General features: G+C 36.8%; 1 protein-coding gene across 1 annotated transcript in view; it reads right to left on the reverse strand.

Annotated features, from left to right (window-relative positions):
* Positions 1-27,341, reverse strand: part of LOC6049252 — a 180,072-nt gene that overhangs the window by 133,078 nt on the left and 19,653 nt on the right. Inside the window, exon 3 of the mRNA XM_038260789.1 lies at positions 14,272-14,371. Coding sequence (XP_038116717.1) covers positions 14,272-14,371 — 100 coding nt within the window. The remainder of the gene's footprint in view (positions 1-14,271; positions 14,372-27,341) is intronic.

Here is a 27,341-nt window from a genome sequence, read left to right on the forward strand (position 1 = left end):
GATAGTCAAACTTTTTTTGGTTGAATGTTTTAATTTTGTCATAAAAGCGTTTCCAGTAAAATCTTATTTTTGAAATATTTTTTTCATTTTTAAGCTGCTTTTGGCACCGATTATTCAACTTTTTTTCAATAATTTTACCAATTTTTTCCCCACTCATAAGGGCCTCAAGTCAAATGTTTCATATCGAGAATTTGCATGATTTTTTTTAGTCATAAGGGCGCCTCCAGTCAAATTTTCATAACCAAATTTTTGTATGATTTTTTTAAAGTCGTAGTGGCGCCTCCAATTAAATTATCATATTCAGAATTTTCATTAAAATGTTTAAGTCATAGGGGCGCCTCCAGTCAATTTTCGTAATAAGAAATTGTATGAATTTTTAAAGTCGTAGGGACGCATCCATTAAATTTTTCACAGCTAAAATTTTTATGATTTTAAGTCGTAGGGCGCCTCCTGTCAATTTTTGAATAATGAAAATTTGTTTCAAAAAATTTAGGTCGTAGGGGCGCTACTGGTTAAATTTTCATAATAAGAATTTGTATGGCTTTTTTAAGTCATAAGGGCGCCTCAATCCAAGTTGCCATATCGAGCATATGCCTTTAAAGTTGTAGGGGCGTCTTCAGTCATATTTTTATATTGAGAATATGTTTAAAAAATAATTCATAGGGGCGCTTCCAGTCAATTTTTCATAACCAGAATTTGCATGAATTTTTAAGTCGTACGGACGCCTCCAGTCAAATTTTTGATGTTGAGGATATGTTTAAAAAATTAGGTCGTAGGGGCGCCCCCAGTTAAATTTTCATATTGAAAATTTTCATAAAAATGTGTCATTCATAGTCATAGGTCAAATTTTCATAATAAGAATTTGTATGATTTTTAAGTCATAAGGGCGCCTCCAGTAAAATTTTCATAATGAAATTTGTATGATTTTTTTGAAAGTCGTAGGGACGCATCCATTAAATTTTTCATAGCGAAAATTTTCATGATTTTTCAAGTCGTAGGGGCGCCTCCTGTCAAATTTTTAATATTGAGAATTTGTTTTAAAAAATTAAGTCGTAGGGGCGGCTCCAGTTAAATTTTCATAATAAAAATTTTAATGATTTTTTTAAGTCATAAGGGCGCTTCAATCCAAGTTGCCATATCGAGGATATGCCTTTAAAGTCGTAGGGGCGTCTTCAGTCATATTTTTACATTGGGAATTTGTACTTAAAAAAAATAATTCGCTTCCAGTAAATTTTTCATATCGAGAATATGCATGATTTTTTTAAGTCGTAGGGGCGCCTCCAGTCAAAATGTTGATAATATGTTTAAAAAAATTTGGTCGAAGGGGTGCCTCCAGTTAAATTTTCATATTGAGAATTTCCACAAAAATTGTTCATTCATAGTCATAGGTCAAATTTTCATAGTAAGAATTTGTATGTTTTTTTTAAGTCATAAGAGCGCCTCCAGTCAAATTTTCATTACAAAATATGTATGTTTTTTTAACCCGTATAGGCCTGGGTGAAATTGGAATCACTAAAATGGCCATAACTCAGCGAAAACTCAACCAATTTACATACTTCTTTATTAGTTGGACTCGTTAGAATGTCTATTTTCCGAAAATGACCCGCAGAACCCGGAAATGTTCCGGTGGCCGGAGATATTCCGGTGGGTCACTGGGTCAAACAGGGTCAAAATGGCCATTTTTGGGTCCTGCACTATTTTGTTGATAGAAATCTTGAAAAAACATTTTTTCATGTTACAATCTTTGTTCTGCCAACAGACAATACTGACCAATGATTTTGCACCACCGGGGATGTTCCGGATTGAGCGGGCAGGTTCCCTACCCCGGGGGAACCGGTAAAGGGACGGTCAGAAATAAAACTATTTCTATCATGGCAATATGGGTGTCAAAGTTCATCATTTTCAAAATCAAGCTCATCTTTGATCCCCAAAACCACTTTTGGACCGATCTGGCCACTTTGGGACCGGTTCCCGGTACTCCAGTGAAATCCGGAATAAGGCAAATTACGGGAATATTTCTGAACAATTTTTGACTGGGCAATATAGGAGTCAAAGTTCATAATTTTCAAAATTTAGCTCATCCATGATCCCCAGAACCACTTTTGGATCGATCTGGCCACTTTGGGACCGGTTCCCGGTACTCCGGTGGAACCCGGAATATGGCAAATTACGGGATTATTTCTGTATAATTTTTGACTGGGCAATATGGGTGTCAAAGTTCATCATTTTCAAAACAAAGCTCATCCATGATCACCAGAACCACTTTTGGACCGATCTGGCCACTTCGGGACCGGTTCCCGGTACTCCGGTGGAACTCGGAATATGGCAAATTACGGGATTATTTCTGTATAATTTTTGGCATGGCAATATGGATGTCAAAGTTCATTATTTTCAAAATCAAGCTCATCTATGATCCCCAACGATTGGCCACTTTGGGACCGGTTCCCGGTACTCCAGTGAAATCGGAATATGGCAAATTACGGGATTATTTCTGAACAATTTTTGACTGGGCAATATGGGTGTCAAAGTTCATCATTTTCAAAATTTAGCTCATCCATGATCCACTTTTGGATCGATCTGCCACTTTGGGACCGGTTCCCGGTACTCCGGTGGAACCCGGATATGGCAAATTACGGGATTATTCCTGAATAATTTTGACAGGGCAATATGGATGTCAATGTTCATCATTTTCATAATTTAGCTCATCTATGATCCCCAAAACCATTTTGATATTGGCCACTTTGGGACCGGTTCCCGGTACTCCGGTGGAACCGGATTATGGCAAATTACGGATTATTCTGAATAATTTGACAGGCAATATGGATGTCATCATTTCAAAATTTAGCTCATCCATGATCTCAGAACTTTTGATGATCTTTGGGACCGGTTCCGGTATTCGGTGAAACCCGATTATGGCAAATTACGGGATATTTTATGACAGGCATATGGATGTCAATGTTCATCTCATAATTTAGTCATTTATGATCTCAAAACCATTGATCCGCCATTTGATCGGTTCGGTACCCGGTGGAACTCCGGCAAATTACGGATTATTCCTGAATACTTGACAGGGCAATATGGATGTCAAAGTTGATAATTTTCAAAATCAAGCTCATACATAATTTCAAAACCACTTGGACGATCTGGCCACTTTGGGACCGGTTCCCGGTACTCCGGTGGATCTGAATATGCAAATTACGGATTATTTCTGAATAATTTGACAGGGCATACGATGTCAAAGTTCATCATTTCAAATCAAGCTCATTTATGATCTCAAAACCACTTTTGGGATTTTTGGACCGGTTCTCGGTACCTGTGGAACTCGAATATGGCAAATTACGGGATATTCTGAATAATTGACAGGGCAATATGGATGTCAAAGTTGATAATTTTCAAAACCAAGCTCATACATATTCAAAACCACTTTTGATCGATCTGCCATTGGGACCGGTTCCGGCATTCCGGTGGATCTGAATATGGCAATTACGGGATTATTTATGAATACTTTTGGGCAATATGGATGTCAAAGTTCATCATTTTCAAAATCAATCATTTATGATCTCAAAACCACTTTGACCGATTCGGCCACTTTACCGGTTCCCGTTACTGGAACTCGAATATGGAAAATTACGGATTATTCCTGAATACTTGACAGGGCAATATGGATGTCAATGTTCATTATTTCATAATTTAGCTCATCTATGATCTCAAAACCATTTTTGATTGATCTGGCTGAGGCGGTTCGAGAGCCTGGTGGAACCTGAATATGGAAATTAGGGATTATTTCTGAATAATGATGAACTTTGACATCCATATTGCCATGCCATAAATTATACAGAAAAATCCCGTAATTTGCCTTATTCGGGTTCCACTGAGTACCGGGAACCGGTCCCAAAGTGGCCAGATCGGTCCAAAAGTGGTTTTGGGGATCATGGATGAGCTTGATTTTGAAAATGATGAACTTTGACATCCATATTGCCCAGACAAAAATATTCAGAAATCATCCCAATTTGCCATATTCCGGATTTCACTGGAGTACCGGGAACCGGTCCCAAAGTGGCCAGATCGGTCTAAAAGTGGTTTTGGTGATCATGGATGAGCTTTGTTTTGAAAATGATGAACTTTGACTTCCATATTGCCCAGTCAAAAATTGTTCAGAAATAATCCCATAATTTGCCTTGTTCCGGTTCTACCGAGTACCGGGAACCGGTCCCAAAGTGGCCAGATCGGTCCAAAAGTGGTTTTGGGGATCATAGATGAGCTTGATTTCGAAAATGATGTACTTTGACATCCATATTGCCCTGTCAAAAATTATTCAGAAATAATCCCGTAATTTGCCATATTCCGAGATCCACCGGAGTACCGGGAACCGGTCCCAATGTGGCCAGATCGGTCCAAAAGTGGTTTTGGGGATCATAAATGAGCTTTGTTTTGAAAATGATGAACTTTGACATCCATATTGCCCTGTCAAAAATTATTCTGAAATAATCCCGTAATTTGCCATATTCCGAGTTCCACTGGAGTACCGGGAACCGGACCCAAAGTGGCCAGATCGGTCAAAAAGTGGTTTTGGGGATCATAGATGAGCTAAATTATGAAAATGATGAACATTGACATCCATATTGCCCTGACAAAAATTATTCAGGAATAATCCCGTAATTTGCCATATTCCGAGTTCCACCGGAGTACCGGGAACCGGTCCCAAAGTGGCCAGATCGGTCCAAAAGTGGTTTTGGGGATCATAAATGAGCTTGATTTTGAAAATGATAAACATTGACATCCATATTGCCCTGTCAAAAATTATTCAGGAATAATCCCGTAATTTGCCATATTCCGGATTTCACTGGAGTACCGGGAACCGGTCCCAAAGTGGCCAGATCGGTCCAAAAATGGTTTTGGGGATCATAAATGAGCTTGATTTTGAAAATGATGAACTTTGACATCCATATTGCCCTGTCAAAAATTATTCAGAAATAATCCCGTAATTTGCCATATTCCGGATTTCACTGGGTACCGGGAACCGGTCCCAAAGTGGCCAGATCGGTCTAAAAGTGGTTTTGGCGCAGGGGTAGCGGCTTCGGCTGCCGATCCCGATGATGCTATGAGACGCGGGTTCGATTCCCGCCTTATCCACTGAGCTTCTATCGGATGGTGAAGTAAAACGTCGGTCCCGGTTTCTCCTGTCTCGTCAGAGGCGCTGGAGCAGAAATCCCACGTTAGAGGAAGGCCATGCCCCGGGGGGCGTAGTGCCAATAGTTTCGTTTTTTTTTTTCCCCGTAATTTGCCATATTTCGGGTTCCACCGGAGTACCGGGAACCGGTCCCAAAGTGGCCAGATCGGTCCAAAAGTGGTTTTGGGGATCATAGATGAGCTAAATTATGAAAATGATGAACATTGACATCCATATTGCCCTGTCAAAAATTATTCAGGAATAATCCCGTAATTTGCCATAATCCGGGTTCCACCGGAGTACCGGGAACCGGTCCCAAAGTGGCCAGATCGATCCAAAAGTGGTTCTGGGGATCATGGACGAGCTAAATTTTGAAAATGATGAACTTTGACACCCATATTGCCCAGTCAAAAATTGTTCAGAAATAATCCCGTAATTTGCCATATTCCGGATTTCACTGGAGTACCGGGAACCGGTCCCAAAGTGGCCAGATCGATCCAAAAGTGGTTTTGGGGATCATAGATGAGCTTGATTTTGAAAATAATGAACTTTGACATCCATATTGCCATGCCAAAAATTATACAGAAATAATCCCGTAATTTGCCATATTCCGAGATCCACCGGAGTACCGGGAACCGGTCACGAAGTGGCCAGATCGGTCCAAAAGTGGTTTTGGTGATCATGGATGAGCTTTGTTTTGAAAATGATGAACTTTGACACCCATATTGCCCAGTCAAAAATTATACAGAAATAATCCCCTAATTTGCCATATTCCGGGTTCCACCGGAGTACCGGGAACCGGTCCCAAAGTGGCCAGATCGATCCAAAAGTGGTTCTGGGGATCATGGATGAGCTTTGTTTTGAAAATGATGAACTTTGACTCCCATATTGCCCAGTCAAAAATTGTTCAGAAATATTCCCGTAATTTGCCTTATTCCGGATTTCACTGGAGTACCGGGAACCGGTCCCAAAGTGGCCAGATCGGTCCAAAAGTGGTTTTGGGGATCAAAGATGAGCTTGATTTTGAAAATGATGAACTTTGACACCCATATTGCCATGATAGAAATAGTTTTATTTCTGACCGTCCTTTTACCGGTTCCCCCGGGGTAGGGAACCTGCCCGCTCAATCCGGAACATCCCCGGAGGTGCAAAATCATTGGTCAGTATTGTCTGTTGGTAGAACAAAGATCGTAACATGAAAAAAATGTGTTTTTTCCAAGATTTCTATCAACAAAATAGTGCGGGACCCAAAAATGGCCATTTTTGACCCTGTTTGACCCAGTGACCCACCGGAATATCTCCAGCCACCGGAACATTTCCGGGTTCTGCGGGTCATTTTCGGAAAATAGACATTCTAACGAGTCCAACTAATAAAGAAGTATGCAAATTGGTTGAGTTTTCGCTGAGTTATGGCCATTTTAGTGATTCCAATTTCACCCAGGCCTATACGGGTTAAGTCGTAGGGGCGTCTCCAGTCAAATTTTATATGACAAATTCGTATTGAAAAAAAATAAGTCTTAGGGGCGCCTCCAGTTAAATTTTCATAATTCTCATAAAAATGTTTTAGTCATTAGGGCGCCTCCAGTCAAATTTTTCATATGGAGAATTTGCATGATTTTTTTAAGTCATGAGGGCACCTCCAGTCAAATTTTAATAACAAAATTTGTGTGATTTTTTCAAAGTCGTAGGGCGCCTCCATTTAATTTTTCATATCGAGAATTTGCATAATTTTTTTAAGTCGTAGGAGCGCCTCCAGTCAAATTTTGATATTGCATAATCGTATTAAAAAATAAGTCTTAGGGCGCCTCCAGTTAAATTTTCATAATTTTCATAAAAATGTTTTAGTCATTAGGGCGCTTCCAGTCAAATTTTTCATATCGAAAATTTGCAAGATTTTTTAAGTCGTAGGGCGCTCCATTCAATTTTGATATCGAGAACTTGCATGATTTATTTAAGTCGTAGGGGCGCCTCCAGTCAAAATTTTATATTGCATATTCGTATTGAAAAAATTAAGTGTTAGGGCGCCTCCAGTCAAATTTTCATAATTTTCATAAAAATGTTTTAGTCATAAGGGCGCCTCCAGTCAAATTTTTCATATCGAGAATTTGCAAGATTTTTTAAGTCATAACAAAATTTGTATGATTTTTAAAGTCGTAGGGCGCTCCAGTCAAATTTTTCATATCGAGAATTTGCATGATTTTATTAAGTCATAAGGGCGCCTCCAGTCAAATTTTAATAACAAAATTTGTATGATTTTTCTAAAGTCGTAGGCGCCTCCATTCAATTTTTGATATCGAGAACTTGCATGATTTTTTAAGTCGTAGGGGCGCTCTCCAGTCAAATGTTTATATTGCATATACGTATTGAAAATAAAATAAGTCTTATTGGCGCCTCCAGTTAAATTTTCATAATTTTCATAAAAATGTTTTAGTCATAAGGGCGCCTCCAGTCAAATTTTTCATATCGATTTAAAAAAAAAATTCTTTGGCATTTTGGCAACACAGCTAAAAAAAAATCGGCCGAGGGGCGCATGGGGTGTAACCAACCTAATTTGCCAGGGGGGGGTTAAACCCCTAAAACCCCCCCCTTGTACACGGCCCTGCTCTGTTGGGTATTTTGGAGCCAAGCTGAAGAACGACTCGAGTCGTTTCCTATCTCTGAAGAACTAAATTTCCGTCCCGTGTGATTTGATCAGGGGGGAGTTTGGAAATGACGCAACGTGAAATTGATTAACTGTTACGGTTCAACTTTGTCTTTGGATTTTGGGTGTAAAATGAACAACAAAACATTTTGCTCTCGAGCTTTGCTCCACGTCAAGTTCTGTTGAGAACGACACCCTTGAAATCTTGAAATCTTGAAAAATTCAACAGGATCAATCTCTAAAATGTAGAAAAGCACTTTGCACCAAACTTGAACGAATGTTCATTTCTCGTTTTGCGCGCACCTTGTACGTGGAAAATCGGTTTATCTCCCCAGGATTTTCCACAGCCCGCAACGGTGGAAAACAATTTTTTCCCATTATCAAATTGTCTGACGTGATTGTGTTAAATGCAGTGTCAGAACGTGAGCTTTGCGAGGCTTTGTGCTGTGGGTGTGTGGGTGGTGTAACACAGAGCGACACGTGGAAACTTGGCGGGAATTCTCAATGTGCCATGTTGGAAAGCTATTCTTCAAACAACATTTGCATACCGTGCGGAACCGTTTGTGGGTGCTTGTGGTGATGGTGGGTGGGAAATGCCAAAAGTGGCTTCTAAGCTGACAGGATTTAGGACGACGCGGGGGAAACATTCTATTCCAGTTGCAGCTGTTGCTGCTGTCTTGGGAAAGGTAAAATTGAATAATTTATGTATTGGAGATTAGATTTTGTTTTTGATTTGAGAAATGGAAAACGCTTCATTTTTCCAAATTTATTTATTAATGATCTCAACAAACTCTGAAATAAATAATATTGGGTCTTAACAACTGATTAGTGTAAAATATATTTTAAAACACCTCGTCAATTCAAATGTTGAAACCTCAGCATGAAATTTATTTTTAATTTTTTTTAAATGTTTTGACCCCCTCTCGACTTTGATGAGAGTCGAGGGACATAAATTTCAAAAAAATATAACTACACAAAAATCTGTTTTTTTTTTTACTTTAAGGTCGTAGAAGGTGTCCTTCACTTTTGGGGCAATGACTGTCAATGGTGGTTCTGAATTCAGGGTTTAGAAATAGTAAATTGAAATGAAAAAATAATCACGATATGTAAAATGCTTCCACAAGCAACACAAAAAAAAACCATTTTTGATTGAAAACTTCTGAATGAAGATTTGAATGTTTTTCTAAAACGAAGATGGCCGCCAAATGGCCAATCTGGAATGATGCCTTCCACAGCCTTAAGTTGTCCTTAAAAAAAAAACTAGATTCTTACAAACTTTACACCCTTTTTTTAATTTTTTGATATCTTTGATGCCAACTTTTGAGCTTTATTTAAGGATTAAAATTTTGGCCAATACATGATTTTTTTTTATGTAGCGATATTTGTTTTACAAATCAATAGCATCTCCTATAAATATATTTGAATTTGAAAATTGAATTTGCAATTTAAAAGAATTCCTGTATTATATTATTTTATATGACATCATGTTTTTTTTTGTTGAAAAGTGTCTAATTCAAATTAATAAAAATCCATCCTCGTCAATCTCTGAGAAATATTTTCAAATAGCCTACTTCCCTTCACTTTTTCAATGATGCAGATTTTGTCTTTGGTTGCTGATAACTTGCATTTTAAAGAATGCAAATCAGAAAAAAAAACATATTGTGAAGTCCAACCCTATTTTTTTCAATCGATGACATTTTGTAAAATATTTATGCGATTTTCAATGTAAAAATTTGAAACAATTTGAAAATGAAACTTTTTCTGAATTTCAATATCAAGGCACACATTTCAAAAGCGTTTAAAACTCATATTTTTGCCCATTTGTAAGGAAATTTGAGGAAAACAGATGAGAAAATTTCAAGAAGTTCTTTGAACATCCGTTATGCACTTAAGCTCTACAGTTGGCACTTTTAAACCACTAAAACAAAAAAAAAACAAAAATAAAAAAAATCAAAGCGGCAGAAAAAAAAAACAAATAAAAGTTTCAAAAAACTAAAATAAAAAAAATCGAAAAGTAAAAAAATTGCTCAGATGAAAAAATTGTTTTTTTTTTAATGGTTGAAGATGATTGTTTTTAAGGAGAATTTTTTTTTTCTAGTATTTATCGAGTTTTGAACATATAAACAAATTTGCTACATGCAAAGACTGTTTAAGGCAAATCCAACTAACGATAGGTAAATTTTTGTCCTGACTTAAATATCAGCAGAATTTGCTTAAAACTCTCTAAGCTTGCTTGAATTTTTGTAGAGTTTACTAATTTTGTTGTTGAAATAACCCATATTTTATTATATGAGCAATTCTCTACGAAATCGGTCTTTTTCCTTCAATTTTAATTTTTGTTTTTTCTTAATCCGGCTGAAACTTTTTTGATGCCTTCGGTATGCCCAAAGAAGCCATTTTGCATCATTAGTTTGTCCATACAATTTTGGCAGCTTTCCATACAAAAATGACGTATGAAAATTCAAAAATCTGTATCTTTCGAAGGAATTTTTTGATCGATTTGGTGTCTTCGGCAAAGTTGTAGGTATGGATACGGACTAAACTGGAATAAATGGTACACAGGAAAAAAAAATGGTGATTTTTTATTTAACTTTTTGTCACTAAAATTTGATTTGCAAAAACACTATTTTTATTTTTTTTCATTTTAAGATATGTTTTAGAGGACATCAAATGCCAACTTTACAGAAATTTACAGGTTGTGCAAAAAATCTTTGACAGAGTTATATATTTTTCAATCAATACTGATTTTTTTAAAAAAATAAATTAGTGCACATGTTTGCCCAACTAAGAAATTTTTTTTTTAAATCTGAGAAAATTCTCTATATTTTGCTTTTTTGAACTTTGTTGATACGACCCTTAGTTGCTGATGCCATGCAAAGGTTTATAAAAAGGAAAATGGATGTTTTCTAAGTCTCACCCAAACAACCCACCATTTTCTAATGTCGATATCTCAGCAACTTATGGTCCGATTTTCAATGTTAAAATTTGAAACATTTTTGATATTTTCCGATCTTTTCGAAAAAAATATTTTGAAAATATTTAAATCAAGACTAACATTTTAAAAGGGCGTTTTATTGAATGTTTGGCCCTTTTGAAATGTTAGTTTTGATTTTAAACTTTTGAAAATATTGTATTCGAAAAGATCTAAAAATTTCACGACTTTTTCATATTTTAACATTGAAAATCGAACCATTAGTTGCTGAGATATCGACGTTAATATCTCAGCAACTAAGGGTCGTATCAACAAAGTTCAAAAAAGCAAAATATAGCGAATTTTCTCAGCCTTTCAAAAATATTTTTTTCAGAAGTGGGAAAACATGTGCACTTATTTAAAAAATCGAAATACTGCGACTATTTTCAAAAAAGTTACCTACAAATGGATTTAACTTGAAAACGGTGCACTTTATCAAAATTTCACTAAAGTACTTTTTGATTGCAAATTCGATTTTACTTTGAAAAATGAAGTTGAAAAATTATCACTCGGTCAAAGATTTTTTGAACATTCTGGAAATTTCTGAAAAGTTTCCATTTGATGTCCTCTAAAACATATAAAAAAAGTGTTTTTTTGCAAATCAAGTTTTAATGACAAAAAGTGAAATTAAAAATCACCAATTTTTTTACCGTGTATTATTTTTTTCAGTGTAGTCCATATTCACCTACAACTTTGCCGAAGACACCAAATCGACAAAAAATTCCTTCAAAAGATACAGATTTTTGAATTTTCACATATCATTTTTGTATGGACAGCTGCCAAATTTGTATGGAAAATTATATGAACGAACTAATGATGCAAAATGGCTTCTTTGGGCATACCGAAGGCACCAAATAAGTTTCAGCCGGATTAAAAAATACAAAAAAAATCGAATGCCCGAAATCTCAGAGAATTGCTCATATGTAAAAATTTTGCCCAAAAAGTGCCGTTTTGTTGGCCTACAACGCAAAAGTTAACGTTGAAAAATGTTTGTTATGGAAAAATCGTAAAACTATGAGAAAAACTTATTTTTAACACTAATTTGAAAAAAGCTATGAGAAAAAGTCAAACTAATCCTGAATGTATATAGCACATTTTGAAGTGCTTCAAAAGACCTTTCGAATGCAGCTAAGGGAGTTGGAATTGATCAAGTTTTAAGATTTTTATGTTTTTTGGACCTCAAACTTTAATGCCCGGTTAACCCCACTTCCCTTTGTCGCAGAGGGCTCATATTTGGCATGAGTAAATCTCATGTATAGACAAACAAACGCTGAAAGTTTCATCCAAATCGGAATACCTCGATACGACCTCTACCGAGCAGAATCTACAAATACTGCCTCTTAAGGCAAATACAACAAACGATAGATAAATTTTAAGCAGAATTTGCTTGAAACTCTCTAAGCTTGCTTAAATTTTTGCAGAGCTTACTAATTTTGTTGCTGAAATTACCCATATTTTATTAAATTCTAACAAATAATTGTTTAGGACGAAAATTACTTCATCGATTGTCAGATTTGCCGTAATCACTATTTTCGTGTATTTGTTTGGTCAAAAAATTATTGTATACAGTACCTCCAATTAGAAGGCATTGTTTATATTGAAAATAGTTTACATGTGGTCCAATAAAATTTAATTAGTGTATGAATTTTGTAACAAGTTATTTTCGCACGGCTTTCAATTTAACAACCTTTGACGAAAAAAACTCATCCCAAAATATAAAAAAAATCTTCAAAAATAAAACTCATCTACAACTTGTAAAGTTCCTCATCATTCAGATCTAAGGTGCTTAATCTATTTTTATCATCCGGGTCCAGCCAAGTTTCCCATCCAAGAGAAGCGTTCCAAATCCGATTGCCGTGTTCCATCGAGGCGTATTGCCTCGTGCGCGCCCGCCTAAAACTCCTTAACATACTTTCTCACCGGCGGCGGCGACGGGCGGTTACGTTCCGAAAGCGTACGCCAAGGAATTTGTAATTCAAAAAGCCAGAACCAACCGAAATTATGGCGGCTGGGCAGTGTTGGAAAATTCTAGAGACTTATTTATTACACATAGGGGAAATATACCCATTTTAATCACTCTAAGCCGTTCGACCGATTCTCATCACTTTTGCCGTTTTCCGCTATTAAATCAACATTTTCAGATGTATCAACAATGGAGAGTTGCTTGCTCACTTTTATTTGAGCTATTTATTACTTTGGAACAGTCAAAAACACTTTATAAAAGCTGTAATTCATGATCAAAGTGCTGATAGGCCAATAATAGAAATAGGCTGAGAAAGGGTATAGTTCCCCTACTTCTTTTCATTTCCTCGTTTCTCATATCTCATTTCTCATTTCTCAATCGTCTATTTTTAGTCATTAGTCCTTAGTCCTTAGTCCTTAGTCCTTAGTCCTTAGTCCTTAGTCCTTAGTCCTTAGTCCTTAGTCCTTAGTCCTTAGTCCTTAGTCCTTAGTCCTTAGTCCTTAGTCCTTAGTCCTTAGTCCTTAGTCCTTAGTCCTTAGTCCTTAGTCCTTAGTCCTTAGTCCTTAGTCTTAGTCCTTAGTCCTTAGTCCTTAGTCCTTAGTCCTTAGTCTTAGTCCTTAGTCCTTAGTCCTTAGTCCTTAGTCCTTAGTCCTTAGTCCTTAGTCCTTAGTCCTTAGTCCTTAGTCCTTAGTCCTTAGTCCTTAGTCCTTAGTCCTTAGTCCTTAGTCCTTAGTCCTTAGTCCTTAGTAATTAGTCCTTATTCATGACTCATGACTCATGACTCATAATTCGTTACTCATTACTCATTACTCATTACTCATTACTCATTACTCATTACTCATTACTCATTACTCATTACTCATTAGTCATTACTCATTACTCATTACTCATTACTCATTACTCATTACTCATTACTCATTACTCATTACTCATTACTCATTACTCATCACTCATTACTCATTACTCATTACTCATTACTCATTACTCATTACTCATTACTCATTACTCATTACTCATTACTCATTACTCATTACTCATTACTCATTACTCATTACTCATTACTCATTACTCATTACTCATTACTCATTACTCATTACTCATTACTCATTACTCATTACTCATTACTCATTACTCATTACTCATTACTCATTACTCATTACTCATTACTCATTACTCATTACTCATTACTCATTACTCATTACTCATTACTCATTACTCATTACTCATTACTCATTACTCATTACTCATTACTCATTACTCATTAAAAAGAAATGATAATGAATGAGCCAAAACTTTCGCGTTTCAATCTTTTCACAGCTCTGCCAAAGCCATAAAACTCGGCCTCAGTTGGCTTCGCGGGCCGGAAAAATTGACTTTAAATTAGCTTTCATTGAGTTGAGGAGCGCGAGAATTCTCCCCCTCCACCCCGCCCAAATTCTTCTCTCTTGAGTTTTAATCTTTCCGGGCTTTTCTTTTTTCCTCCTTCTCTCTTGATGGTCCGAAACAGAGGGGCGGCTTTCACTTACCTGGCGCAAACAAAGTTGCCTCAGTCCAGTTGAACTGCTGCGAGATGCTTTTGACGGCGAACGAAACCGTCTCGTAGGACGGCACAAACTTGTCCGTTTGCTGAAAAAAAAAGAGTGACAGAAAATGACAATTGTTAGGAAAATTTTGTGATGATTTTTTTTAATTATTTTCTTTTAACTGCTAGGTGATCCCAAGAGAAAATAAACCAGGTCCGAAAAGCAAAAGTTCCGAACCCTTCTCGGGGTTCTGTCCGGTTGCCACCGGTTTGGCCAATTAAAAAGTTTTCTTTTTTCACTCTCCGTTGCTGCTAAATGATTAAACAAAGTTTCCCGTTTTTTTTTTCATTTCACGTGGGGATTCCGCCCTCGTTCTCGAATCGTTGATGTATGTTTTCACGGGTCGTGATGATGACCTTTTAAATTGGATACTTTGCGATGATTCCAGCTCGGGGAAAAGCGATGATTCCAGCTGGGGGAAAATGTGTCGGGCTTGCTCTCATGTGGATTTTACTCGACTGTTATTTTGCTTTTGATTCAAAAAACCTGCATGATTTTTGGTATTTAAATATTTTTCCTAGAGTGTAGCTTATTTTTTCGTGAAAATAAAGTTTTACATTTGATGATGGAACTCAGATCATTTTGCCTTGTGTTCATAATTTTAAATCATTTGTTTTCAACAAGTTGTATTCAAGTTAAATTATTTTTTTTAATATCTCTGATTTGGCAACTATCAAACTATCAGCTCTCAGCAACTACAATTATCACGAATGGATATTATGCCCCAATTACAAATGCTCTTCTCTCCGTGTTGATGCTCTCAGCGCCGAACATAGCCGAGCACGTTTTTGTGGTTACACACTCGCGTTTGACATTCTTCTTTTCTCTCTCATTCCCACTTTCACGATCATCCCACCGCAGCAACGTTCAACCACAAAAGCCGTCACAAAACCAATTTTGCAAGCGCAGTTTTTGGGGACGTAATGCATGGGCGGCTCATAATCGCCGTTCTTTCATTGCAGTTTTCGGAGAGATTGAGAGACTCAGCGGTGAGAGCGAATAGTCGCGAAAAGGAGAGACATGATAGAGAGAGGATGCCATCGCTATGAATCACGAGACATAAGAAGAGATCTCACAAGGTCTCAGTAAAAAAAAACATGGTAAAATTACATCTAAAAAGGGGTACCAATATACCTCTATGTACCGTATATGCAGTAAATACAGTATACAATGTACGGAGCACATAGAGCTACATTGGCTTTGATCGACCAGTTTTCACAGCGGCGAGTTGGCCGTGCGGGTTGGGGCGCGGACTTAGTAAGCTAGATATAACTATCGCCGGTTTGATATTTTTTTAGGATTACAGATATTTTTTGATAGCGTCTGCCAGATGTAACACATTATTAGAGGTAAAATTAAAGCTTTTTTCTGACATAAAATATGTACCCCTTTTTAGATGTAATTTTACCATGTTTTTTTTTTACTGTGTGGTGACGATCGCTACACTATCTGGTGTTTTTGGTGCAGAGATAATCAAATGATAGTTTTTTTATCACTCATTTGCAACACTGGCCGTTGCAAATATTTTACAAAGAAAAATACATTTTTGAGCCATAGTGCATGATGGTGCTTAATCTAGTTCCAATGATATGAATTTTTGAAGATTTTTTTTAAATGTTGAAAAAAAGTCGGATTCTCACCGTTTATTCGATGTTTAAAATAAAGTAATCTAGAAATAAGAAAAATGATCTTATTGTTGACCTGTTCTTAAATTATTCTTGATTTTAAAATTTTAAAATTGTTTTTATTTAACTACATTTTCACAAAAGTTTCATTTTTAAACATTGACAATCGAACCAATAGTTTCAGAGACGTCACTTAAAAATAACAGGCTTATTAGTTGACAACTAGAAAAAAAACTCATTTCATAAATTCGAAGTCTTTGTGGGGCTGTAGTTCAGAAACATTTTATCCAGTTTTCAAACCCTCAGGGAGAGCATTGTAGAAAATTTTCGCAGCTATTAAAAATTATTTTTTCAGGGGATGCTTTTCTTTCAATAAGTAATTTTAGGAATTTTAGGTATGTAAGCATTAAGGGATAGCTTATTATCGAACATATATGCAAAAATGTGACTGTTACATTGGATGTATTAAAATTAGTGGCGAAATCAAATTTCTATCAATGTCACCCCGGGCTATCAAAGTCACCCCAGTTTACGGTAACCTTTATTTCCATCTTTTATTAAGAATATAACATGCATTGGTGGTCCCCTCGGCATTATTCGTTCAGCCCAGTTACCGAACAAGTACTGTATTTATGAATGTATGGCAAAAGGTCGAAAGACATACGGTCGAATTTACTAAAGGTCGAATGCCAAATGGTCGAATTTACAAAAGGTCGAATGCCAAATAATCGAATGGACAAATGGTCGAATTAAAAAAAAAAATTTGCAAAAAAAAACTATTGATTTGAGCCTAAATACACAAATATTGATTAGCAGCTATGAAAAGGTGATTTGAACGTTTTTCTTTATTTTCACTTCTATATTCTAAAAAAATTAGAGGTCTTCTGAATAAAAACTTGCCCCCAGATTGTTGGAGACTTTTAGAAAGAGGAGGGGTGGGGGATTAGAGGGGGTTTGTCTTTTAAAATATAATTAAATACGATGGTTTTTTTTTACATATACAGCTACAGTATGTAAAAAAGTATTTACACCCCTTTGGCACTATGCACATTTTGTGATGAAACATGTAACAATTTAAAGTTTGACAGAAACCTAGTACTAAGTTTTGTTCAGAAACTCATGCCGAACATTTTGCTACAAAAAGCTCATGAAAAGATGTTTTCTATAAAAAGTTATGAAACAAATACTATTACAAAAATCAAAAAAGGTGCAAAAAAATTTGTACACCTTCCGAAAAATTAACATAAAAAAGTTATTTGTTGACAAATCACCATAAATCCAGTCTCCCAACTCCAAATAGGCATTCTTGACTGATTAAAAAAATTATTTGGATTGAATATAAAGTTTACTAATAACTTAGTATAAAAGTTTATATAACTCTGGAAACTCTACATAAAACTTATCTAAACTTAATTTTTCGAACGTTTAATTCAACTAAATGTCAATATATTACCATAAAATTGCTAAATAAACATTCTGGAGTGGGTATAACACCGTTTTGGGGGTCTTTGTATCGATAGAATAGATTTTTCGTTGGAATTTCGTACCAACCCGGAATTACGTCGTCGGAAAATCCGCCGGCATCCGATCCGGTTTACAATTCACAAGTCAACCTATGTGGCATCGAAAAGGGCATAAAATTTCCGATCTTTTGATACCCATACATCTAGGTTTTCTATAAAACCCACGTTTTTAAATACCTAGGCAAAAATGTTGTTATGGTTTCGTTTGGGCAACCTGCCAAAAATGTATGGACTTTCGTAATTTTTGCTCTCATGGATCAACTTTACTTTTTGCCCAGGTATTTAAAAACGTGGGTTTTATAGAAAACCTAGATGTATGGGTATCAAAAGATCGGAAATTTTATGCCCTTTCCGATGCCACATAGGTTGACTTGTGAATTGTGAACCGGCTCAGATGCCGGCGGATTTTCCGACGACGTAATTCCGGGTTGGTACGAAATTCCAACGAAAAATCTATTCTATCGATACAAAGACCCCCAAAACGGTGTTATACCCACTCCAGAATGTTTATTTAGCAATTTTATGGTAATATATTGACATTTAGTAGAATTAAACGTTTGCAAAGTTAAGTTTAGATAAGTTTTATATAGAGTTTCCAGAGTTATATAAACTTTTATACTAAGTTATTAGTAAACTTTATATTCAACCCAAATTATTTTTTTAATCAGTCAAGGATGCCTATTTGGAGTTGGGAGACTGGATTTATGGTGATTAGTCAACAAATTACTTTATTTATGTTAATTTTTCGAAAGTTGTACAAACTTCTTTTGCACCTTTCTTGATTTTTGTAATAGTATTTGTTATATAACTTTTTATAGAAAACATCTTTTCATGAGCTTTTTGTAGCAAAATGTTCGGCAAGAGTTTCTGAACAAAACGTAGTACTAGGTTTCTGTCAAACTTTTAATTGTTACATGTTTCATCACAAAATGTGCATAGTGCCCAAGGGGTGTCAATACTTTTTTTACATACTGTATGTTATTGAAGTCAGATTTTTCTTAGGATCTATTGTGACCATGAAAGAGAGAATGAAAAAGGACAGAAAACTTGCATTAATATTTAAAAAGCAAGACTTTTTAATTTTTCGAAACTATTAAAATTTTAGTTTGAAAGAATGTTAAAGTCTCTAAAATATTCCAACGTTTTTTATAGATAAAATAAAAACTTACAAAATATTTAAGAAGTGGTATTTAAAAAAACGAATCGTTAATATTTAAAAGAGTGGAAAAATTCACAAAATCATCACGACAGTCAAGAATAGATTTTTTTGTTGAAAAAAACATAAAAAATATTATTGAAGTCGATTTTTTTTTGAAAAACAGCTCATGTTTGAAAGAATGGAAAAACTCAAAAAATATTTTGACAATCAAGAATAGGTTTTTTAAAATGAAAATCAACTTTCAAAATGTTTTAGAAGTCGAACTTTTTTTTCAAAGCACTGCTGATGTTAAAAAAAGAAAAACTAACAAAAATTTTACGACAAACAAGAAAAAGTTGTTTTTTTTATACCCAACATTGGGTGGAGACTTTTATCGAAAAAGCGAATTCAAGGACAAAGTAACATCCAAATCAAAAAATGCAAAGAAAATTGAATAGATCTTCCATGAACCACGTAGCCAATTTTTTGGTAATCTCAGACCCCCCAACCTGCTTCGTGGACAATTGTACATACAAAACAAAATCTTTTTTGCATGGAGCGTGGACGACGCAAAACCTCCCCCCCTCCCCTAAAGTATTCACGTGGTTTATGGATGGTTCTAATATGGAATAAATTTGCATTATTGAAAGTGCGCCGAATAAAAAAATCAAAAATTATTAGAGACATTGAAACTGACTTCAGAAAACATCTTACCATAATCGTTAGAAAGGTACTTGAAGGACCTTAATCAATTTGATGATTGATGATTAAAATACTAGCTTATGATTTACCCAATTATCTGTTCGTGAATAAAGTTACATGTATTTGAAACTGTGAAGCACATCACCCTTAACGTTAAAAAAGTAATAAAAAATAACTGCAGAAAAAGGTTTGAAATTAAACTTGTTATTGCTGCTTGAAATGTGCTGCTGCAGCAAGAGGCAACGCTGAGACATTCAAGTATTTCACTTCCCAAGCAAACTAAACCACTCTAAAACTTTCAAATCAATATCTTATGATTGAACGTATTTTAGTAAGAGCTCGAGCTGTACCATTTAATATATATTTTAAGTGGCACTTTCTGCCCAGAATAGGATCCAATTTCAGCAGAATGTGGCATTTCGAGAGATGGGCAAAATAATGAACAAACTTTTACTTCTGCTCACGAATCATCACTCTGTGGTGTGCCGCATGAAACGTGGAATTGCATTCATAAACGACGTAACAGTTTTAGATATCCCAAAGTATGCATTCAAGTACGTAGTTTCTGCCCGTTCCCGTTTGGGACTCCGTTCGATGCTCCATTCGAGCAAATAGAGTAGTCTGCTCCGAAACGACTTCCTTCCACACCCGGGGGATTAATTTCCCGGGCTTCGACTCCTTGAAAACACTCCGAGTTTTTTTTTTGCCTCGAAAGGTTGTAGCGCAATTTTAGCACTCGAGCTTTGTTACGGCCAAACCTCAAACTGGTGACATTATCGGTCCCGGGGCACATATCCGTCTCCATTCTGGGTAAACACTTTGAGGATTTCTTCTTTTCCGGTTCTAAATGCTTCTTCGCGTCGTCTTGGTTCAAGTTTGTCGCACGTAGATTCGAGGTTAGGCGCCATTTGGTGTAATTTTACATGCATCGCTTTGTAAATCTAGCAAAATTCTGTTTTCTCAGTTAAGCTACATTTGTAATTGTTAACGTGTGTCAAACCATGTATGATGAAACGTCAAAGAGTCACGTGTGTCCAGAAAGCACGACGGTGACCAACTTTGACAGTTCAAGGCAAGAGAACCATGTTAAGATCCTTGTTGCCAGTTTGACGACATTCAAAGACATGTCGTCTGTGTGTGTGTGAGACCAGCAGTTAAGATGTGGGTAATTATTCCGCTGTCATCACCATCATCGTCGTGGGGACCCTCCCTGATGGTCTGGACACAAATTGTCCACCGCACCCACGGGTTATGGTAATGGGACGGTACTTTCTTGGAAGACTTCAATATAGTGCGACCGTAATGAAGCACTGGCTTAGAGGTTATTATTGCAAATGGAACGGTGACCTTTAGGATTTGCTTTAAGGACATGAACATGATATCAGTCAGTGGAGTAATTGCAATGAATCTCTATGTTAACCCTCTACAACCTAACCCCGCCTCTAAGCGGGTTTCGATCTAAAAATCTCCAAAAATTTGATTGTATAACTCTTAAAATTTTAGAAAATTTTAGGGTTGGAAGTTTTACTTGTTTTATGTGAATTTGCCAATGTTTTAAAAAATGTGTTTTTTTTTAATGTCAACTTTGGTTGGGTTTTTTTGCTAAAATTTCCTATATTTTAAGCAAAAAGAAGTATGCAGGCTATGCCTCTACGCATTTTTTTACAATTTAAATTATGATGGTGCCATCCTATAGCAGACAATGTGAAAAACAAGCAAAAAACTGAAAAAGTGATTGTAAAAACGTGAAAAAATTAGATAGGCAAAATGTAATTATATCAGGTGGTAGAATAATATAAGCCAAATACTACCAAAAACAAACATAAACTAAACAAGATAAATACAAAATCAAATACTAATAAAAAAACAAGAAAAACATAAAACAAGAGAAGTTAAGTTTTTCGTCGAACAAAAGCTGGAACGGCCTCAACTCCTGGAACGGTTTGAACAACTACCTGTACGGAGTGAACCAGTGGTCTTCGGCGGCGTGGCTGACGACCTACTCCAACGGCTACACCAACAACTGGTAGGGGGAGAGGGGGTAATATGCACCCCCGGGGCAAAATGCACCCCCTGCTTTTCTCGGTATTTGGAAGAATTTTCCGGGGAAAAATCATAGAAATTGGAAGCTTAACATTGCTAAACCATGCTGGAAAAATTTGAGCATCGCAGTATAGAAACAGCTCAAGTTATTTGCAAATGTTGTGTTTTCATCTAATTTTAATTGAACCTTCATTATGAATTTTGGACAATATAAAAAGCTTTTATTGATAATGTAAGTGTTGAGGTATATAGTTTTTGCAATAATCTTCATAATTCTGTAGATAGATGAGTCCAAAAACATAAAAAATGCATTTTTAATTAAATTTTCTGCAAAAAGCGTGGTCGGGGCAAAATGCACCGCTATGAAGCTCCTTTGTAAAAACAGCGGTGTCATCTAGTGGTGACTAGTGAAAACTACTTTTACCCGGTGCATTTTGCCCCGTTGTTGTAGTGCATTTTGCCCCAATGTTGCGGTGCATATTGCCCCGCTTGGTTGTTTGAAATGAATCAAAAATGTTTTTAGAAATTTGATATTTTCGAACAATTTTGAGGTTTTTTAAGACTATTTCTCATGGATGACGAAGAATAATAGTTGTTTTAGAACATCGAGCAAAATTCTTCCAAAGTAATGCTGTAATGGTTGAGAAATCACAGTTTTCCCTTAGGGGGCGCATATTACCCCCTCTCCCCTACGGCCTCGGTGGAAAGACCGTTGCACAGTGGTCCAGATCGCAAAATTAAGCGGAAAATGGATTTTCCGAAAAATGGTGAAGTTTTGGAGCTTTGGTGGCTTGAGAAGAGTTGTTGCAAATGGAAAGGGGTAACTTTTGGTTTGGTTGAAAATTAGGGTGGTTCACGATAAGGGTGATTTTGAAAATCTAACTTTACAGGAATATTTTTGGGATTTTTTTTGTCTTGTAGAAAGTTGTTGGGCTTGCCAATTCAAGCAACTTTGTCGAAGACACCAACATTTTATCTCGTAGTCTATGCAATCTATGACCAAATTTATAGAAAGCATCTGAGCAAACTATCAAAAATCTGTTTTTTGAACGTGGCAATTCAGGATAAGTTTTAGAGAAAAGTGTTATTCGGAGCACTTTTAGAGCTCTAAAAAATGAACATTTTTATTTTTTGACATGTCAATTTGGACTTAACGGTGCACATCAACGACAGCTTTTGCACCCAGATTTTTATTACAGACATTTTAGTATTTTCAAAAATACGGGTACTATCGAAATATTTTTTTATTCATCCCCTAAAGTACTGTCCACAAAGTAATTTACAACAAAGTTTGACTAATTTTACAATCCCGTTGTTGCAGGATTGGGTCCGTAAGTTTGTCAATTTTGGAATAAGAAGACAACAACTTCCTTCGTTGCTGTGCACCCTTAAGGGTCAAAAGTCACAGCCATTTTAAGGTAAAAAAGATGCAAATTTAAAACTTAAATATCTCGAAAAGGCGCTAACAAAATTTTAAGCACCAGGTTGCATTTGAAAGAGGAGATCTAGCACGCTTTAAAAATCTCAGAGGTGTTTTTCTTTAAACTCGAGATATATTCATTTGAAAAAGTCTAATATTCAAGGGAAAACCATATGGGACCACCCTAACGAAATTCGAAAATTGTTCAAATATATGTTTTTCCATGTAATCGGAATCTGCCCTCAGAATTGAGTCAAAGTATCGAAAAAACGATTTTTGGTCATATTTTAAGTCAAAGTTGAAGTTTTGCTCAGATTTTTTCTATAAATTTGGTCATAAAAGGCATAGATTACGAGGTAAAATTTTGGTGTCTTTGACAAAGTTGCTTGAATTGGCAAGCCCAACAACTTTCTAGAAAAATCCCAAACATATTCCTGTAAAGTTAGATTTTCAAAATCACCCTAATCGTGAACCACCCTAATTTTCAACCAAACCAAAAGTTGCCCCTTTCCATTTGCAACAACTCTTCTCAAGACACCAAAGCTACAAAACTTCACCATTTTCGGAAAATCCATTTTCCACTTAATTTTGCGATCTGGACCACTGTGCATGGTCCAGGCCAACGTTGTCAAGGTCAAGCCGTGGGGACTTCCGCTGGCGTCTCCGTACGGCTACGGATACAACAACTGCCTGGGAGCGGCGATTCCGGCGGCCAACCCCGGATCGGTCCATGTGGCTCCGCTGGTCGGTCATGCCATCAACCAGAAGCTGATCGTTGCTTAAAGTTCGCTTGTAATCAGGGATGGAATAATCGCAAAAAAATCAATTTCGCTTGCGAACTTTCTTCACCAGTGAAAAAGAGAGGAGGCAAATCACGCAAAAGAAAATCGCTCCCGAACTTCTCAAAGAAAATCAATCTGCTGATGATTTATTACGAATTTCTTTGTCAGCACCACTTAAAAATATTTATTTCACCTTGTTTACACACATTGCCCATCTACAAAATGTGACAGGTCATATTTCGACGTGTGACGATACACTAGTAGTGAAAAAGATGTTCCGCCGAATAATCAAGATGATGATTTTTTTAGATTCCTTTTACCGATCTTTCGTGCGCGAGAGAGGAGCGCCATGCTCCCTTCGGATTTTTTCTCTTGATGAACGTCCAATGATTTTCTTTTGATGATGATTATTCCATCGCTGCTTGTAATAATACATGAACGTCTGAGTTTGAAAACATTGTATCGTCTATTCTTTAAACGCCTCTGACAGACTCTTCGCGTGTCTACCAAATAATTGGTTTGGTCCCTGCTGTGACACCACCTTTGCATCTTTTTTTTTTTTTGTTAAAAGCTTTATTTAAGTTCATTGCGAGACTCTATGAGTGGTATGGGAAAGCTTTTACCATAGCTAAAGGTTGTTTTCCCGACACTTTTCCACTTTCTCGGCAACCATAGAAGTGTAACCATGACGGGGATTCCGGAGGAATCCGGAATAAAAGTTTAAAAACTTTGTTTTTTTGCAATGCAAATGTTGCATAATTTAACGCGAGTCGTCTGCTTAGCAGGATTCGCAGGGTTAATGGAATACGGGATTCGCTCCGGTTGTGGTGCTGAGGTTCTCAAATATTTACAGATTTATTCATTGTTCACAGATATTATGGCATCTTTATTTTAAATTTGTTTAAATAATATTAGATTTAAGGAAAAAAAATCCTCCCTCGTTAAAAATGGCCAAACAATCGACGAGTTCATTTAGCAGTACACAAACTTCCCTTCTATTATCAAAGTTTCCACCGTTGAGTTCCGTTGAATGACGGAATAGTGGACACATCGAAATGAACTTCGGGCCAACCAACTTTTCCCTCCCCGGACGCGGATCGCGTCGCTGCCGAGGGGTTCTACACGCGGGATAAAACCTAATAGATTGTATTTCGGACGAAAAATGGCCACGAGCAAATAATAAATCTAGCAAGTTGCACGGGGCGCGCTGAAAAACGCCATAAATTTTCCGGACGAGAAAGTTTCACGGGGGGGAAAATGCAAAAAAAAAGAGCTATGCTCATCTCACTATACACTTTGGAGGGGGTTGAGTAATCCCATTTAGGTGGGAAAATGTAAAACACTCATTGACAGCTGCGGCCAGCAACGGTTTGTGTGGTTCGTGGTTTCAGGCGAGGTTGGATGGATTCTGCGGTAAACTTGATTGTTTTAAATATATTTTTCTAAAATTTTTAGATGTCGACAAGTGAGGGTATAGGGTTTTAATTAGACAAATAATCTTGGAAAATATTGAATATATTTTATGAGTTTTTTCTGTAAACTTTCATGAATATTTAGGTTTACTTTAGAGTTGTCTTCGTAATTGAAATACGCAAATTTTAGTATCCTAACATGTATAGGTCATCATCGCCGAAATGTTTAAGTTATCGCAGTTTTAGCAAAAAAAAAGTTGATGTTTTGCCGTTTTCGTCATTTTCCCTTTTTTCCCGTGGCGTGTCGAAAAACCCAGTTTTTATTTTCAAAAAAGCGTATCTTGGTTTATTGAAAACATAACTCACAATTTTTTGATATGTTATGTACACAGTAAAAAAAAAAACATGGTTAAATTACATCTAAAAAAGGGGAACATCTTTTATGTCAGAAAAAAGCTTTAATTTTACCTCTAATAACACTACTCGACAAAACAAAACTTGTGTCAAGGGATTGACGATATCTCATCGGTTCCTCAGAGAAAAGGCATCCCCGAATCCGATGCAATCGACAGAATTTGATTTTATGTCCACGCGGACTGATGCGAATGTGGTAAATTTTTTAACATAAAAAAATCGAACAATTTAAAAAAAACTTGCGTCTCCTCCCAACTATATGAGCCATCTACAAAAATATGGAGGCGCCTGGTGCATAGCCATTTCCTTTAAGCACAACGGAAACAACCAATACAAATAAATAAAAAAGTTGTCAAGATCGGGGGGTCCACAGCTAGCATTTTTTGTACGATTATAAAAATAAATATTAAAAGTTTAAAATTAAAATATTTGAAAAACATTTTTTTTAAATATATTTGTTTACTAAAATTTTATGTTTCTCAAAGGTCTATGGGTACTTCGGGATGTCCATGGTAATCCAAGGACTCCCTAGAGTTAAGATCTTTGAGTCTACCGCCGTAACAAGCAAGAGGTCGTCGGATTTTGACCCCGGATCATGTGCGTATAGCATCAGTGGATATAATAGACTACTATATGAATGTATTGGGATGTCCATGGTCATCCAAGGACTTCCTGGAGTTAAGATCTACGAGTCTACCGCCGTAACAAGCAAGAAGTCGTCGGATTTTGACCCCGGATCATGTGCGTATAGCATCAGTGGATATGGTAGACTACTATATGAATGTAATGGGATGTACATGGTCATCCAAGGACTCCCTGGAGTTAAGATCTACGAGTCTACCGCCGTAACAAGCAAGAGGTCGTCGGATTTTGACCCCGGATCATGTGCGTATAGCATCAGTGGATATGGTAGACTACTATATGAATGTAATGGGATGTCCATGGTCATCCAAGGACTCCCTGGAGTTAAGATCTACGAGTCTACCACCGTAACAAGCAAGAGGTCGTCGGATTTTGACCCCGGATCATGTGCGTATAGCATCAGTGGATATGGTAGACTACTATATGAATGTAATGGGATGTACATGGTCATCCAAGGACTTCCTGGAGTTAAGATCTACGAGTCTACCGCCGTAACAAGCAAGAGGTCGTCGGATTTTGACCCCGGATCATGTGCGTATAGCATCAGTGGATATGGTAGACTACTATATGAATGTATTGGGATGTCCATGGTCATCCAAGGACTCCCTGGAGTTAAGATCTACGAGTCTACCGCCGTAACAAGCAAGAGGTCGTCGGATTTTGACCCCGGATCATGTGCGTATAGCATCAGTGGATATAATAGACTACTATATGAATGTATTGGGATGTCCATGGTCATCCAAGGACTTCCTGGAGTTAAGATCTACGAGTCTACCGCCGTAACAAGCAAGAAGTCGTCGGATTTTGACCCCGGATCATGTGCGTATAGCATCAGTGGATATGGTAGACTACTATATGAATGTAATGGGATGTACATGGTCATCCAAGGACTCCTGGAGTTAAGATCTACGAGTCTACCGCCGTAACAAGCAAGAGGTCGTCGGATTTTGACCCCGGATCATGTGCGTATAGCATCAGTGGATATGGTAGACTACTATATGAATGTAATGGGATGTCCATGGTCATCCAAGGACTCCCTGGAGTTAAGATCTACGAGTCTACCGCCGTAACAAGCAAGAGGTCGTCGGATTTTGACCCGGATCATGTGCGTATAGCATCAGTGGATATGGTAGACTACTATATGAATGTAATGGGATGTACATGGTCATCCAGGACTTCCTGGAGTTAAGATCTACGAGTCTACCGCCGTAACAAGCAAGAGGTCGGATTTGACCCCGGATCATGTGCGTATAGCATCAGTGGATATGGTAGACTACTATATGAATGTATGGATGTCCATGGTCATCCAAGG

This window comes from Culex quinquefasciatus, chromosome 3, assembly GCF_015732765.1.
Source record: "Culex quinquefasciatus strain JHB chromosome 3, VPISU_Cqui_1.0_pri_paternal, whole genome shotgun sequence".
NCBI lineage: Eukaryota > Metazoa > Arthropoda > Insecta > Diptera > Culicidae > Culex > Culex quinquefasciatus.